Source organism: Paroedura picta, chromosome 1 (genome assembly GCF_049243985.1).
Source record: "Paroedura picta isolate Pp20150507F chromosome 1, Ppicta_v3.0, whole genome shotgun sequence".
In the NCBI taxonomy this organism is placed as follows: Eukaryota; Metazoa; Chordata; class Lepidosauria; order Squamata; family Gekkonidae; genus Paroedura; species Paroedura picta.
Genome location: NC_135369.1, coordinates 26,529,272 through 26,545,365, shown reverse-complemented (window position 1 = coordinate 26,545,365; position 16,094 = coordinate 26,529,272). Strand labels below are relative to the sequence as shown.

Genomic DNA, 16,094 nt, shown 5'->3' with positions numbered 1-16,094 from the left:
TTAGGATGCTGTCTAGATTTGCCATAGCTTTCCTCCCCAGGAGCAAGCGTCTTTTAATTTCTTTGCTGCAGTCCCCATCTGCAGTGATCTTGGAGCCCAGGAAAATAAAATCTGTCACTATCTCCATTTCTTCCCCATCTATTTGCCAGGAATTGAGAGGGCCGGATGCCATGATCTTTGTTTTCTTGATGTTGAGTTTCAAGCCAACTTTTGCACTCTCCTCCTTCACCTGCATCAACAGGCTCTTTAGTTCCTCTTCACTTTCTGCCATTAGAGTGGTATCATCTGCATTAGAGTCTGCATTATTTCTGCCATTAGAGTGGTATCATCTGACCTTGCCTACCTGAGCTTTTTGGGTCTAATTCAAAAAGCCACTTGAAAATTAAGGTATTAAGCCCTTAGGAATAGAATCATAGAATAATAGAATTGGAAGGAACCTCCTGGGTCATCTAGTCCAACCCCCTGCACTATGCAGGACACTCACATCCATATCGCTCATCCACTGTAACCTGCCACCCACTTAAGCCTTCATGGAATCAGCCTCTCCATCAGATGGCTATCCAGCCTCTGTTTAAAAAAAGATGGAGTTCTCTAGGCTGAAAACCTTACAGTGAAGGCCTTGATTCAACTAACTCCCTCCAAGGTCTTGTATAAGGATATTCTCTTAACAAGGATAAATATCACCATTAGTGAACAATATTTTCAGCCAACGCCGAAAGGTGATCCTCCACACACGGGTCTTGAGTGAATTTAAACCTAATTCTAGCCTTAGAACAATTCCAGCAACACATTGTGATGCCCCTGTAATCTTTTGAAGAGAAGATAACAATACATAATCTAGAGATTCATGGTATGCCTCTGTCTGCATAGGAGTGCCATATAACAGCTGGAAAACGACCTTGCTGTTAAAAACAGCAACAATATTGTGGGCAAAATAATGGGGAGGCTTTATCTTGTGTACTCTGCTTGTATGTTTTCAGGGGGCAGCTCAGCCTTTTAAAACTTTTTAATGTTATTTATTTATTATTGGATTTTTATACCGCCACTCCTGGACCAGCCAGATCATGGTGGTTCACAGCATAATGATAAAAACATTGATAAAAATAAGACGGTAAGCCATGCCCTCTTGCCGACAGCATACTAGATATAATAGAAAAATAAAACAGCAATAAAACAACAAGATGACGACAGTACTATTCTTATTAGCCCTCGTTCTTTGGCTCGTCCATTCCCTGTTGCAACTAAGAAGCTGTAAATCCAGGGTGATGGTTGACTACCAGGGAGAGGGGGGATGTCCAGATTACACAACGATGGAGAAAGACTCTATTTTACCGTTGAGAAACCCCTGAAACATTCTTCAGGCTTTGAGAAACCCCAGAAGTGGTGAGATCGTGCAGAATATAGTTGGGAAGCATAGCTGTGTACGTGTCCATATGGGACCCGTCCCCTTCCTACCCCCTCCAGGCCCATTGTCCATGGAGGGGGGTCAACATGACCATGCATGGTCATATCACTCAATAAATGTTTAATACATTTAAAAAATATATTCAAAATTAATTCGCTCCCACCCGTTTGGGAAAATCCTTCAGGGCAATCAAGAAACCCCAGGGTTTCATGAAACTCTGGTTGAGAAAGCCTGGGGCAGCTGGTTGGGCAGTGTATAAAGTTGCTGGACTCAATGGACCATTGATCTGATCCTGCACAGTTGCTTTTATGTTGTAATACTAGCTTCAAAGCCCATTTATTTAAAAATGGGCTTTGAAAGGGGAGGAAGCGGCAAGGGAGAAGGCAAGGGGAAAGGGTGCCGGCTTGGGATCTGACCATAACGTTGCGGTGTTTCCCGGCGGCAGCATGGTCTCCCAAAGACCATTGCATCAGGGCGTGAAGGCCTCACGGGGCATCGGCGATGTGGGGAGAGGCGGCAGTGGGCCACGGGGCAAGGTAAAGTTGGGCACCCCCCCCCGCTCACAGCAGGCGGAGAGCTGCCTTGTAGGCCACGAAGGCATGTTGCCATGGGTGGGATGGCGCGAGAGGCTCTTGGGGGGCAAAAAGGAACAGAGAGCTCCCCGCTGCGCGGGTTGGGCAAGGCCAAGGCCTGGACACAGCCACAGGAGTTGGTCTGGGTGTGCAGAGGAAAGAGGAGGCGGCACTCCACGGCAATGTCTTCCCGGGCGCGCTGATGGTGGAGGAGCTGGGCTGGCGGGCACCGCCTGTGGGACCGCAGTCTGTTTCTGGTGGCAGGGCATTCACGGGCAAGATGGATGGGGCGGCGTGCACCCCGAGGGAAGGTTGCTGCCAGGGTTGGGGCACTGCTGGATGAGGCGAGTGCTTCCCAGTGGCGGATCAGCTGCACGCGCCGTGGGACTCGAGGCCTGGGCTGCGCCAAGGCGGCCCCGCCCCTGTGTGTGGCGCGTGGGAGTGGGGGTTTGCTGCTGGGGGACGGAGCAGGATGGGGCAGAGAGCATCTTCCGGGCGCGTTGTGCTCAGGAGCTGTGTCATCCTCAGCGTCCAGGAGCACTCTGGCGGCAAGGCTGGGGGAGGGGTGCGGCGCCCAGAGGCGGGCACTTTGGGGTGCGGCCCAATCAGAAGGCGCACAGCGGGCTGATTGGCTGGACCTGGACGGACAGGGCCCCGGACTGTCTCCTCCTAGGAGACCGCTGCTGAAATGTAAGGGGACGAAATACTGTTAAGGATTCCAGGGTTCTCTTAAGGGTCAGCCCAGCCTTGAAGTAAAGGAAGTCAGGGATGGGGACTTGGTGAAGCAACAGCTTGAGCTCGTTTTGATTGGAATGTCTGCAAGCAGAGATTGGACAGATTTGAGCAGCAGGGCAGGCATGTAAAGCCCAAATTCATGCTGCTTTAGGCTAATCCTCCTCTGTAGATGGTCATGAAGCAAGAGGGCAAGAGGCATCATTGGAATGCCAGAGAAGCGGATTTGGACATCTGGAGAAAATAAAGGGAAGTTTTGGAATTCAAGTACTAATTTTGGAAACTGGTCCAACACTATTGTGTGCAACTAGCAGTTTACGGTCCTGAGAACATTGGGCTGTGATGTTAAACAAACACACACCTAGTCCTTATGCAAGCTAGGCATGAGGTCTATAATGTGAACAGGACTGGGTGGGAATTTGTTGGAAAATTCAGCAGGCCTATTTTCATTTTCTTCATATGCTACGAAGAAAATAGCATATTTATACTTGAACTTTTATTCCACTCTCTCGGCAGACTCAGGGGAGATCACAACATTTGTAAAATCACGTTTAAAAAATTCTAAAAATACAAAAAAAATCTAATTAATTTAAATTAAGATTTATTTATTGTTTATTCGTTTAGATTTTTATATTGCTCTTCCATACGGCTCTGGGTGGTTTACCTAAAACATCATGAGGTAATTATGTGGATCATCACAACAAATATAACAATCATAACATAACATATCAACTAGGGTATTTCAACGGAACATTGTTCAACAAAGATAGCAACTTTAACAGAACCCTTAGGTAGGTCATATTTAGTCAAACATCAGATCAAAATAGTGATATTGCCCATATAAATGTATCTCATATGGGGAAAAGGGAGGGGGTCATAATAGCATAACCCTCACTGGGAGGTATAGTGTGGCAGGTGCAGACAGAGGAGTCAGCAGGTTCAGATGCCAGGTCTCAGCCGTCAGCCTGGCTAAACAACTTGTGTCTTTATGATACAGCTGTTTTTTTTCTTAAGGAATCATAGAATTATAGAGTTGGAAGGTATCTCCAGTGTCATCTAGTCCAACCCACTGCAGAATGCAGGAAATTCACTACCTCCCCTCCCCAGTATGCTCATATCTGGGAGGGTTACGTAAAATAAATGTAATTTTATTTCATGTGTAGAAATTATCTATCTATCTTTCCTATCTTTATATACCACTCTCCCATTGTCCATGGGGTTGTGATGGGTCGGACATGACTTTGCACCTAACAACAACAACAACTCTCATAATGGCATAGGGCAGTTTACATACAATTAAATTTAACAATAATTAAAACCAACATAGCAATAATAACATTTACAATATAAAAAAAACAAGTAGTCAATTCGGTAATATTTAAGTTGTAGCAGCCTCCAGATTATTCACTTACCCTAAATTTCCTGAGTGAACATCTCTCTCAAGGTGTTTTTTTTTTGGGGGGGGGGTAGATGTTATAGAGTCCTTGGCCCCAACCAAAAGCTTGGTGGAAGAGCTCTGTCTTGCAGGCCCTGTGGAACTGTGCCAGTTCCGATAGGACCCAGATCTCCTCTGGGAGCTAATTCTGCTAAGTAGGGACCAGGACTGAAAATGGACGACAGGGGTGGAGGGCATCCGGGATGGGGAATTTGTGGGGACTGGACAACTGCCAGTCACTCTTCTGGCTGCTTTGCCCTTCCTTTTTCTTGGTACATTATTTGATACCTTGACAGTGTCTGATGCAGCTCTAATTAGGTGTCACCTGGGATGGTTGGGGAGATAGCCTTATGGTCAAGCTCCAGATTCATAGAAGCAGGAAGAGAGAAAATGACTGAAAGCAAAGAGGAAGGTCATGCCAGAATTCTTTGTCAGTCTTTTTGAAGCTTTGTGGACTTGACTCTCTTGTCTTCTTGGAGCAGTGTTTTGCCAGACGCAAGGGTTCTTTTGGATTTGTGTGATCAAAGAAGCTCCGTGAGGCAAGGTACCTTGGCAACACAAATATACTTCAATTGCAGAAAAGGGCTTGACTTATTGTTGGCGCATTAGACAAGGCACCTTGCTTGTATAGTCCTTTTTCATTCTCTCACATGGGCCCCATGGGCCCGGAGCCTACTGAGCCACTTCCTAGTGGTTCACAGGACTTCTGAAGATGCACCCTGGCCATACCACTTAACTCAGTCTGGATACAATCATGAACCATGCAGGTAGGCTGAGGCGGGGAAGCATCTGGTGCTCCCTTTGACTTGCTCCCAGGGACATGCCTGCCAGGTATCTTAATTCTCATCTTCTCTCTCAGTCCCTGACTCCCAGATGTCTCCATCCTACATCTCTGGGTCCACTTAAGGAGGAATTTGATAAGGCCCTCACTCACAAGGGATGAGCACAGAGACTGTGTTTTGGTCAATTTCTGCAACATAGGTGAGCAAACCAGAGAGCTAAGGTTTGCTTACCTTACCTCTCAGTCGTCTCCTCTCTAGGCTAAACAGACCAAGCTCCTCCAACCTTTCCTCATATGTCTCCAAACCCCTCACCATCTTTGTTGCCCTCCTCTGGACACGCTTCAGTTTGTCTACATCCCTTTTCAACTGGGTTGCCCAAAACTGAACACAGTACTCCAAGTGAGGCTGAACCAGAGCAGAACCTTGGGGGCTCTTCTGCATTGACACTACAGGCAGGATGCAGGGGCCTGTTCTGTAGTACTGCATTTAGGGACCTTGGCCCAACATCTCAACAGAAGGATGTACGCATACTGAACCTAACACCTATACCTATGGCACTGCTTCCCAGGGGCAGGTGACAGCCCTGTGCTGTGGCTGCATAGGGTTTGGCTTTGCTGTTTTGGGGCAGGATGTTATGTATTGTGCTTTGGGTGGGGTATGCATATGCACATGTGTCCTGGGCCAAGCCATTATGAATCCAATCACCTGTCATGAACCTGTGCTGCTGATCTAATTTGTGTTTTTCCCCCTTGGCTTGCAGTCTTCCAGACGGGCATGGTGGGATATCCTGAAGCACTGACAGATCCCTCCTACAAATCCCAGATCTTGGTGCTGACTTATCCACTCATCGGGAACTATGGCATTCCTCCGGATGAGATGGACCAGTATGGACTCAGCCGGGTGAGTGAGAGGCAGCAAGGAGAGCCTGTTTCTGTTTTTTTAGGTGCCACCCTGCAGAGAAGTGAATAAATATTTCAGATTACTCTGCACTGGCATCCAGTTTCTAGACGCTGTGAGGACTGAGTTAAGGGAGATTGCTCCAGCACAGGTCAAAAGGTGCTATGACTTGGCCTGGCAAATAGCTCTCAGCTAAGCTGGCATTCAAGCTCTGGGTCTGTTAATGCTGTGTTATGTGGATGTACCTGTTTGTCTGCAGGTTCTGCTAGATAAGGGGAAGTAGATTATGTTGTATACTGTAGAGTGCAGAGGATGCTCTCTTATGGAAGATATTGTGGAGAAGCACACTTATTGATTACTAGGGGCCAAGCCCTCTGCATTCAGGAATACAATGGGTGTTAGAGTAGGGGGATGGAATGGAAGAACTCTGCGGATGGCCTCCCCCTCCCCCCAGGACCTGGAAAGGCTACAAGCAGCTGTTAGGGAACTCAACAGCAGGGGCAGCCCTCACGCATCCGGGATCCTGCAGCCTCCGAGCCTCAAAAGGAAGTGGAAGGGGGAGGGGGTTGTTGGGGGTGAGGGACGGAAGGCGATTGGCTGACCACTGTTCAGACAGGCAAGCTGGTTGGAGAAGGAGGCACTCATAGAATCATAGAGTTGGAAGGGGCCATACAGGCCATCTAGTCCAACCCCCTGCTCAACGCAGGATTAGCCCTAAGCATCCTAAAGCATCCTAAAGCAGGTGAGCCGCCCTGAGTGGATGTTAAGCATTGAGTGGCAGCTAAGCCATGAGACACGCTCCTCCTCCAAGGCCTTACCAGAAATATTTAGTGGAACAGATAATTTGGGTTATTTATATCCTGCTTTTCTACTGTATAACTCTAAATATAACACACTTTGAGTCTGTGTATCAGAGAAATGTGGGAGTAAAAATATCTCATTTAATAGGTAACTGAAAAAACCCACTCCTCCTGACATAACTATAACTTATAAAAGAACATAAAAACTCATAAGGCAAATAAGGGCAGCAGTGTAAAAATATACCAGCAGAACAGCCTTCCCTACCTTTGAATGCTTTCTGAGATGTAAAGAGAATACTGAAGGTAAGGAACAATAGGGTTAGGCAGGCTTCTTAGGGAAGAGAATGCCAGTTGGGGCACCATAGCTGAAAAAAACTCTGTTGTGCATATCCTCCAGTCTCACCCTTGTTAGCATGGGCAAGCACTGTGAGGCCAGCAGTTATGGGCTGGTGCATATGCACAGAGATAGACTTCAAGTATCTTTGTCTTAGGCCATTTAAGGCTTTAAAACTCAGGGGCCAGGACATGCAATGGAAATACAATTGACAGCCAGTGACTGGTGCACGTTCCACCTGTGGCTTCTATCAAGACTTTCTCTGCTCTTTTCTGGAGAGTAATTCATTGCATTACATTGCAGCTGTCTGACTAGCCCAGACATCTTGTGAAGGCCTATGGCCTAGTACAATAAAGTTTGACTTGAGAAGGGGGTGTGACTGTCAGGATCCTTCCATTATAGCTTTTAACATTTCCATCTTGAACTATCTAGAAACCTGGAATCTACAACAGCCCTCCAATCTCTATTTTGCTTGGGGACCATTAAGTAAACCTGGGAAAAAAATCAGAGAATCTTTATAATGACGTAGACTAGCCCAGACGAGCGAAAGCTCATCCAAGCTCAGAGGCTAAGCAGGGCCAGCCATGGTCAGTACTTGGATGGGAAGACCAGGGCTGCAGTGCTGAGGAAGGCCTTGGCAAAACCACCTCTGCTCGTCTCCTGCTTTGAAAACCTCACAAGGGCTGGTCACAAATCAGTTGCGAGATGGCATCCTATGTTTGTTCCATTTTGGAAGAACTCCAAACTGTAGATTCAAATGGGTAGTTGTGTTGGTCTGATGTAGCGCAGCAGTCTCATCAGGTTGCCCCCCCACGAACAGGAGACTGGTCAGATCCACCTTCCTTAGCAAAGCTGGCAAGCCAGCCTGTGCTGGTAAAAAGCACTTCCGGTCTCCTCTGTAGTTCAGTACCCTAAACTGAAAACACAGTCCCTTGATAAAGAGGGCAGATCCATCCAGAGCTGATGGTTGGGGCCAATTACACGAGTAGCAGCTACCAGGCCTCCTATTGCAAGATGCCCCAGACCAGTGGTCCCCAACCTGCGGGCCGTGGCCCGGTGCCGGGCCGCAAAGGCCATGGCGCCGGGCCGCGGCTCCCTCTCCCCGCCCCGCCCCCGCAGTAAAAAACTTCCCAGGCCGCAAGCTTGCGGCCCGGGAAGCTTCTTACTGCGGGAGGCGGGGAGAGGGAATCAGGGCCGGGCCGCGCCTGTGCGGGCCACGCCCGCTCGGCCCGATCCGCGGGCGCGGCCCGATCCGTGGGCGCGGCTCGCGGGCGCGGCTCGGGTGCGGCCCGATCCGCGGGCGCGGCGTGGGCGCGGCCCGATCCGTGGGCGCGGCCCGATCCATGGGCGCGGCCCGCGGGCGCGGCCCGATCCGCGGGCGCGGCCCGATCCGCGGGCGTGGCCCGCACGGGCGCGGTCCGCGGGGGCGCGGCCCGATGCCCTGCCGGTCCCCAGCCTCGGAAAGGTTGGGGACCACTGCCCCAGACCACAGTCTGGTTCAGGAGAATGGGGAAAATCCAGATCTGCTGGTACTGATATCTATTTTATTTTATTTTTTTCATTTATTTCCCGCCACTCCTGACAAGCAGCTCGTGGCAGGTTACAATCAATCAAGTACGATCAAGTACAATAAAAACCCCAGTAAAAGTCCCATTAAAACAATATGCAACATTATATAATGTTGTTGTTGTTAGTTGCGAAGTCGTGTCCGACCCATCGCGACCCCATGGACAATGATCCTCCAGGCCTTCCTGTCCTCTACCATTCCCCGGAGTCCATTTAAGTTTGCACCGACTGCTTCAGTGACTCCATCCAGCCACCTCATTCTCTGTCGTCCCCTTCTTCTTTTGCCCTCAGCCGGGCGTCTGGGGGAACAGCATCCGCTGGTCACACCAGTGTTGTTCAAATATGGTGGTGGGTCTTCCTTATTGAATCTAGATTTTTGTTTATTGGTTTTAATTCAATTTTAAATTTTGATTTTCATATCATTGTTTTAATTATTCCGATGTACATCACCCTGAACTGACTTGCTGGGGGGGGGGGGGTTGGTATAATACATAAATATATATAGTGGTGTTTCTACCCTTGATCAGCATTGTCTTCGAATGGCAGTAATTCTGGGTTGGCTCCAATATCATTAGGGATGGGGAGGGGGCAGGATTATGCTATTCTGGCCTCCCCCTTTGAAGAAGCACGTCTTACCAGTGGAGCTGGGATACTACAGTGTGTTCAATCCTTTCCCTCTGCAGTGGTTTGAGTCCAGCCGCATCCACGTGGCAGCCCTAATTGTGGGTGAATGCTCTCGCAGTCCCAGCCACTGGAGTGCCACGCGCTCGCTTGACCACTGGCTGCAGGAGAATGGCATTCCTGGTCTGGAAGGTAAGAGGGGTCCACTAGAAGGACTTGTGCTGGGCCTGAAGGGAGGATTACTTCGGCAGGAGCTCACTGAAAGAACCAGCAGAGAAGAGGGCATTGGGGCTACGTGAAAGTCTAGCAGGAGAAATGACTGGGAGACAGTAATATGTGAGTAGACGGGTCCTCTCCCTCAGCCACTGGCCTCTGGGCGTGAAACCAGTGGCCTACAGAAATCCCTTGGGCAAGTGGCCATCTCTCTGCCTCAGTTTTCCAGTATGTAAAATGGGAGTGCTCAGATCCTTCTTTTGGTATCTGTGGTTGCTGTCACAGCATCGGCCACCGTTTGGGGTTGCTTTTTCAAGTACGTCTCATGAATTTCAGTGTCTCTTTCTTTTTTTCTAGTGACATCTGTTGCTCTTGGAGGTGTTTAAACACCTTTTCCCGCAAGGGATAGGATAGGTTGTAGTTTGTCTTTTGTAATCCTCATGAAAGTTATTCATCATGGTGATGATCAGATATAAGGAAGAATGCTTTAGATGGCTGGTACTAAGAGGCAGTAATGGATGAAGGCTGAGAAGTTTTGGCCACTTTGTGCATGTATCGCCTTGATGGCCACTGGCTATTGGTAATGTTCTGCCAAGTACAGAATTTGGCTGAGCAGAGTTCTGGAGCAGAACTGAGGGGGACTTTCATATATATTAAATATGCACTTTCAATCTACCTTGCAACTGAATTTTTCTGTGTGAAATGGCAAAATCCACTTGCAAACTGTTGCTGAAGTGGACCAAAACGGCATTATTTCGCATGTGTGGCAGCCCTCGACCTTTACCATATGACAGAATGTGAATATGGTAAATTGATTACAGACCCCCCCCCACCCCACCCCGTTTAAGTTACCAGTTAGTTATACGGCTGTCTGTTTTCTCCTTGTCTTTGCTTGGTGGAATATACCATGGTGTGTGAGTGTTCTGAGGATGCTTCAGGTTGGTCTGAATCAAATTATTTCTTCCTGTGAGTGTAGGAAGTTTTAGGGGTGGATGGAAGGGACCATTCATCTCTTTTGGTACGCCTTTTTCCTTTCACCCCCATAGGAGTGGACACGCGAGCACTGACCAAGAGGATTCGGGAGAAGGGGACCTTGCTGGGCAAACTGGTTCCTGATGGCACCCATAACCAGAACCTGCCGTTTGAGGATCCAAACAAGAGGCATTTGGTGAAGGAGGTCTCCCTGAAGGTGTGTGTGTGGTAGGGGGGAGCCAGAGCAGTGTGGTCTGTGGCCCATAAACAGTCACATGGAGGATGTTGAGAGTCTGGCCCAATGAACTGCTTTATGTAGCCAGATAGCAATCTTGGTCAGACTTCAGTCAAGAGGTGGTAAAAACACTTGTTTGCTGTTTGGGAGATGAGTACGTGAGAGATATCCCTGCTCTTGGTTTTATAGCCCTGGCCTTCTTCTGCAAGAGCAAAGGTGACTACCTGCCTTATGAGGGGATCTTTAGGAACACATTTATTTTCCTCAGCACCTCCCTCCTGGCTTGTGCTGTTGGAAGCGTGTGCTCCTTGGCAGCTACAGTAAAACAGGAGTTCAGTGGCACTTGGTTTCTTATGGAATTTGTCCACTTCTGAGGGATTCAGGTTGTGAAGCAGAATATGCTTCAGATTCTTCCCCCGTGCAGAAGTTGTCTCTCCCCACTCTGAGGCAGGCATTACACTTGTGGTAGAATTGGGTGTGAGGCTTCTAGTGGGCTGAGGGAAAGCTGTTTACAAATGGAAGGGCCCTGTCCAAGACTAGAGCAAAGATCCCCAGTATGAAGAAGAAGAGGGTTCTTATATGCTGGTTTTCTCTATCAGAAGGAGTCTCAAAGCGGCTTACAATCGCCTTCCCTTCCCTCTCCTCACAACAGACACCCTGTGAGGTAGAGGAAGAAGAGTTGGTTCTTATATACCACTTTTCTCTACCCGAAGGAGTCTCAAAGCGGCTTACAATTGCCTTCCCTTCCCTCTCCTCACAACAGACACCCTGTGAGGTAGAAGAAGAAGAGTTGGTTCTTATATGCCACTTTTCTCTACCCGAAGGAGTCTGAAAGCAGCTTACGATCGCCTTCCCTTTCCTCTCCCCTCAACAGACACCCTGTGAGGTGGGTGAGGCTGAGAGAGCCCTGATATTACTGCTCGGTCAGAACAGCTTTATCTGCTGCTAACCGTTACACCAAGCTCGTGGTGCCCACAAGTGTGTTTCTTGAGGCCTACTTACTAATTTAGTCCCTCAGTTAACGTCTAAATGGTCTTGAATGGAATAGGAAAAAATATCACAGGTTTTCAGGTCATCCCTTTTCAGTTGATTGACCGACAAAATGTTGAATTCCTATGAGTCAGGAGCAATATAGTCGTGGGTCCTCAACTTTGCCCTATAGCAGGAGGGAAGGAATGTTTTCTCTGGGTTTTATTTGATCCTTGAGCTCTTCTTCCCTCCCCTCCAATAATACAATAGGTGCCCCAAGTTTTCAATTCTGGCGGTTCTGTGCGGATCACAGCTGTAGACTGTGGCTTGAAGTACAATCAGATTCGGTGCTTGTGTCAACGTGGTGCAGCTGTGACCGTGGTACCCTGGGATCACCCACTGGACAGTGCAGGTGAGTAGCTCAGGGGAGAGGCTTGCAGGGCCCTTTCCTGTCTTGGGGGCCTGATGGGATGTCTTAGCCATGGGGTCACTGAGAGTGTGCCCTGACATTGAAGTTGCCCAGGATGGCTTGCCCTGGCAGACATTCATTTGAAATGATTCTTACCCCACTTTTCTGTGTTTGATGCGTAGTTAAAATAATATGATTAATACAAGAAATGTAAAACCTCAGTCCAACAATACAGAGATCATATCTAGCTAGCAAGGCAAGATAGCAACAAATCAAATTAAAACTCTCACTCTCCAGGTTTCTAACTTGCCACCCTAAAGGGTAGGAGTGATTAATGTTGGGCTAGTTAAGTCCGTAAAGGGTCCTAATTGGCTGTCTTTACAAGGAAGAGGTTTGATCACATTGGTGTCAGAGGAAGGAGATGGTTTTCCAAAGTCCCTGAAAACTGGCAGTGCAAAGAGAAATGCATCTCTTTTGGCTCATGTGACCTTTCCTTGCAATTCCCCCAGGGAATTGCTAATGGCTGCTGTGGGATGGTAGGTGAATTTCCTCCAGGCCAGGCTGATTCTGGAGATTTTTGGTGGAGGGTGGAGAGGATCACTTGGGCATGAAACTGGGGTCACCATGGGTGGGCAGGTAGCTGTGAGTTCCTGCATTGTGCAGGGGGTTGGACTAGATGACCCTGGATGTCCCTTCCAACTCTATGATTCTATGATATTGATTGAGCTTTCTGTTGACATGGAAGAGCACTAAGTTTCCCTTTGTATCTGGAGTGGGACTGAAAGGAATTTGGTTGAATTTTTCCCAGTTTTATACTACCTATACTTATCCCTACGTTCTATGTAAACCACCCTGAGCCACAAGGGACGGTGGTATATAAATTAAATAAATAGGTAAAATAAAATATCTGAGGCTCCGCCTTTTCTGTGCTGTGTTAGCTAAAGTTCTTGAATGTGGCCTCTTCTCTGAAGTGTTACTGTAATGCAGTATTGACATTCCAAGAACACAAATCACTTTAGGAAGGTCACCCTTATCTAAGAGAATGTGCAGCTGGGGGAGCAGCTGGTTTTGGTGAATGGGGCTTCAAACTACAGATATCGCTTGGGCCTCTGTAAATAAAGGTGACTCCCGAAACATCCCCAAGCTGCAAATGGACTTTTCTAAAGGGTCATGCAGCCCTGTCAGGTACAAAATGACCAACTGCATCCCGGAGGGTTAAAACCACACACACACCCCATTAGAAACATTGTCTGTCTTGCTGGGATTATGTTTCATCTTAGTAGCTTGCATCTCAGCATGTTGCTAGTTCCAGGCTTCTGTTCAAGAGATGTCTGCAGCTTTATTTGGATCAACTTCGCTCTTTACTTTCCCAGAATTTGATGGGCTTTTTATCAGTAACGGGCCTGGGGACCCAACGCTGTGCCAAGCAACTGTTGCCAACCTGCGTGGTGTTTTGGAGTTGCCAACCCCTAAGCCTGTCTTCGGCATCTGCTTGGGCCACCAGCTGCTAGCGTTGGCCATTGGGGCCAAGACCTACAAAATGAAGTGAGTTTGGGGAAAGGGGGTAGAATTGCCAGGCAGACTTACTGACTGTCCCAGCCTCTTCCCCCGAACACAACTTTTCCTTGTGGGCTCTCCAGCTGCTCTCTCACGCAGAGCCTCATTCCGTCCTTGCCGTTTCCTCCTCAGGTATGGGAACCGTGGGCACAACCAGCCATGTCTCCACGAAGGCTCCCAGCGCTGTTTCATCACCTCCCAGAACCATGGCTTTGCGGTGGACCCAGCTAGCTTACCAGCTGGCTGGACACCTCTCTTCACAAATGCCAATGACCGCTCCAATGAGGGCCTTGTGCACGAATCAAAGCCCTTCTTCAGGTAGGAGCAGCCCCTGGGGAGAAGCCATGAGCAGGATGGCCATGCTCTTGGTGGGAGATGGCCGGCTCAGGGAGGGGGTTAGGGTCAGTCGCATGGAGCACAGGCTGTCATAGTGCGTCATATGCCTGGGTAACATACTCCCCTGCTTTCTTCCCTCCCAGCGTGCAGTTTCACCCAGAGCACAAAGCCGGCCCAGCAGATCTCGAGTGTCTTTTTGATGTTTTCCTGGAGACCGTGCGTGACTTGCATGCTGGAGGGCAGAATCCCAAGACAGGTGGGAGCTGCAGGGCAAGGCTGGTTTCTTTGGAAAACCCAATTTTGCTCTTATCCTGCACCTAAACGGGGGGATGCTTGCTGAAGTCCATCTCCCTTTCCTGCCTGGGGTCTGTGTGGCTGGCTGAGATGGGTTTGGGAGGCTTTGCATGAGTGGTGGATTTCCCTCGGTAATGGATCTGGCTTCCCTCTTTCTCTCTCTCTAGTGCATGAGCAGCTGCAGGCCTGCTTGCATTCTGCGGAAGCCCCGCTTGCCAGTGATGTGTCCCGGCCTCGTAAAGTGCTAATTCTGGGCTCCGGGGGCCTTTCGATAGGGCAGGCGGGTGAATTTGACTACTCTGGCTCTCAGGTGAGTGTAAATGTGAAGTTGTGGAAACTTTGGAGGGTGTGGGGATTGTTTAGTGTGAATTAGTGTGAAGAGGGGAGTGCGAGAAAAACGGGGTTGGTGCCAAGATGTTAAGCTGGTGCAGGAGACCTCCGAGGAGAACAGGGAGCCACCTGCAAAAAGCTTTTCTCAGCCTGCCCCCTGGTTGTGGAATCGTCTGTGTTGTCATCTTCTCAGAGTGATAACGGAGATTCTGCTGTGGGAATGCACTTGGTGGCTGAGGTTATTATCAGCCTGGGCTGACTGCAACACCCAACATGTCAGGAAAGTGTTTTTTTTTAGAAATCTTTGGTCTTTTTATCGATGCCTAGCATGGGACAGCTGCTAGAGTATCAAACCAGGGCTGGAGAGACCTGGGTTTAAATTCCTACTCTGATGTGAAACTTTGTGGAGGACCTTTGTTCAGGCACTTGCTCCCCTCTAGGAGTTGTTGGGAGGATCAAACGAGGGCTCATTAATATCTCACTTCTCTCCACACCAGGCGATCAAAGCCCTGAAGGAAGAGAGCATCCAGACCGTGCTGATCAACCCCAACATCGCCACGGTGCAGACCTCCAAAGGCCTGGCGGACAAGGTCTACTTCCTGCCCATCACCCTTGATTACGTCACCCAGGTGAGCTGAGCCTGTCTCTCTCGTTCCACCCTGTGGGCCAAGCCAGGCCTCTCAAACCTCTGCTCCCGTTTGGGGCCTTTGTCAGGATAGTATGCATCTGGGAGGGCCTGGATTTTGGGTGGGAGGGTGGATTTAGATGGAGGGTGTTGCCTGTCCTGCTGGTGCAATCCTGTTATGTCCCCCAAGTTAAACAGGTTGTGTCTGCTTTTGTTGACATTTGAAGTCAGTGCTTTGAGACACACACTGGCTCCTCTTGGGTTTCTGCCGCCATTTCTTTTCCCTGGGAAACTCGTCAGTGCTTTCCTTGGCCTGTGATGTGCTTTTGATTGAAGGACCATGGCCTGTGTGGAACAAAGCCTATAGTACACTTTTAATTCACATATCTGCCTAGCTTGCATCCAACACTTAATCTACGGGCAGAAGGCTAACAAGGAGTGGAAGGACAGTGAAGACAGTTGCAAATCTTAAGGATGGGTGTGCAAAGGTGCAACATTTTAACATGAGTCTAAGTATACAGCACTTACCTGTTAGCCAGGTAGCTTTGTGTATCTCCCTCTTGCATGGTGAAGGGATGCATGAAAACATGAGTGACCAAAACTCTGTAAACATCAGTTTTTTCTCTCTCATTTTTTGGTCCATCTTTTAAGGAAGCCTTTCTCAACCTTTTTACCATTGAGAAACCCCTGAGATATTTTTCAGGCTTCAAGAAACCCCAGAGGTGGCGTGATTGTTGGGGAGCATAGCTGTGTACTTGCCCACCTAGTGTCCCTCCCCTTCCCACCCACTCCAGGCCATTTCGGGAGAGGGGGGCAAGGCAACATAACCACATAGGGTCATTTCACCCAATAAATGTTTAAAATTTTTTAAAATGTATTAAAATGAATTAACTCCCACCCATTTGAGAAACCCTTCCAGGTTCTTCAAGAAACTCCTGCTTTAAGGGCTAGTAGTTAGGTCAGTTGTTTTGCCCCTTGCTTGGCAAACTGTCTTGTTGATCCTTCAACTG

At 48.6% G+C, this 16,094-nt stretch overlaps 1 protein-coding gene across 1 annotated transcript in view; it reads left to right on the top strand.

Annotated features, from left to right (window-relative positions):
• Window positions 1-16,094, top strand: part of CAD (carbamoyl-phosphate synthetase 2, aspartate transcarbamylase, and dihydroorotase) — a 47,861-nt gene that overhangs the window by 4,693 nt on the left and 27,074 nt on the right. Inside the window, exons 2-10 of the mRNA XM_077330203.1 lie at window positions 5,687-5,826; window positions 9,207-9,336; window positions 10,404-10,546; window positions 11,804-11,945; window positions 13,316-13,487; window positions 13,632-13,817; window positions 13,979-14,091; window positions 14,297-14,439; window positions 14,957-15,088. Of these exons, the coding sequence (XP_077186318.1) occupies window positions 5,687-5,826; window positions 9,207-9,336; window positions 10,404-10,546; window positions 11,804-11,945; window positions 13,316-13,487; window positions 13,632-13,817; window positions 13,979-14,091; window positions 14,297-14,439; window positions 14,957-15,088 (1,301 nt within the window). The remainder of the gene's footprint in view (window positions 1-5,686; window positions 5,827-9,206; window positions 9,337-10,403; window positions 10,547-11,803; window positions 11,946-13,315; window positions 13,488-13,631; window positions 13,818-13,978; window positions 14,092-14,296; window positions 14,440-14,956; window positions 15,089-16,094) is intronic.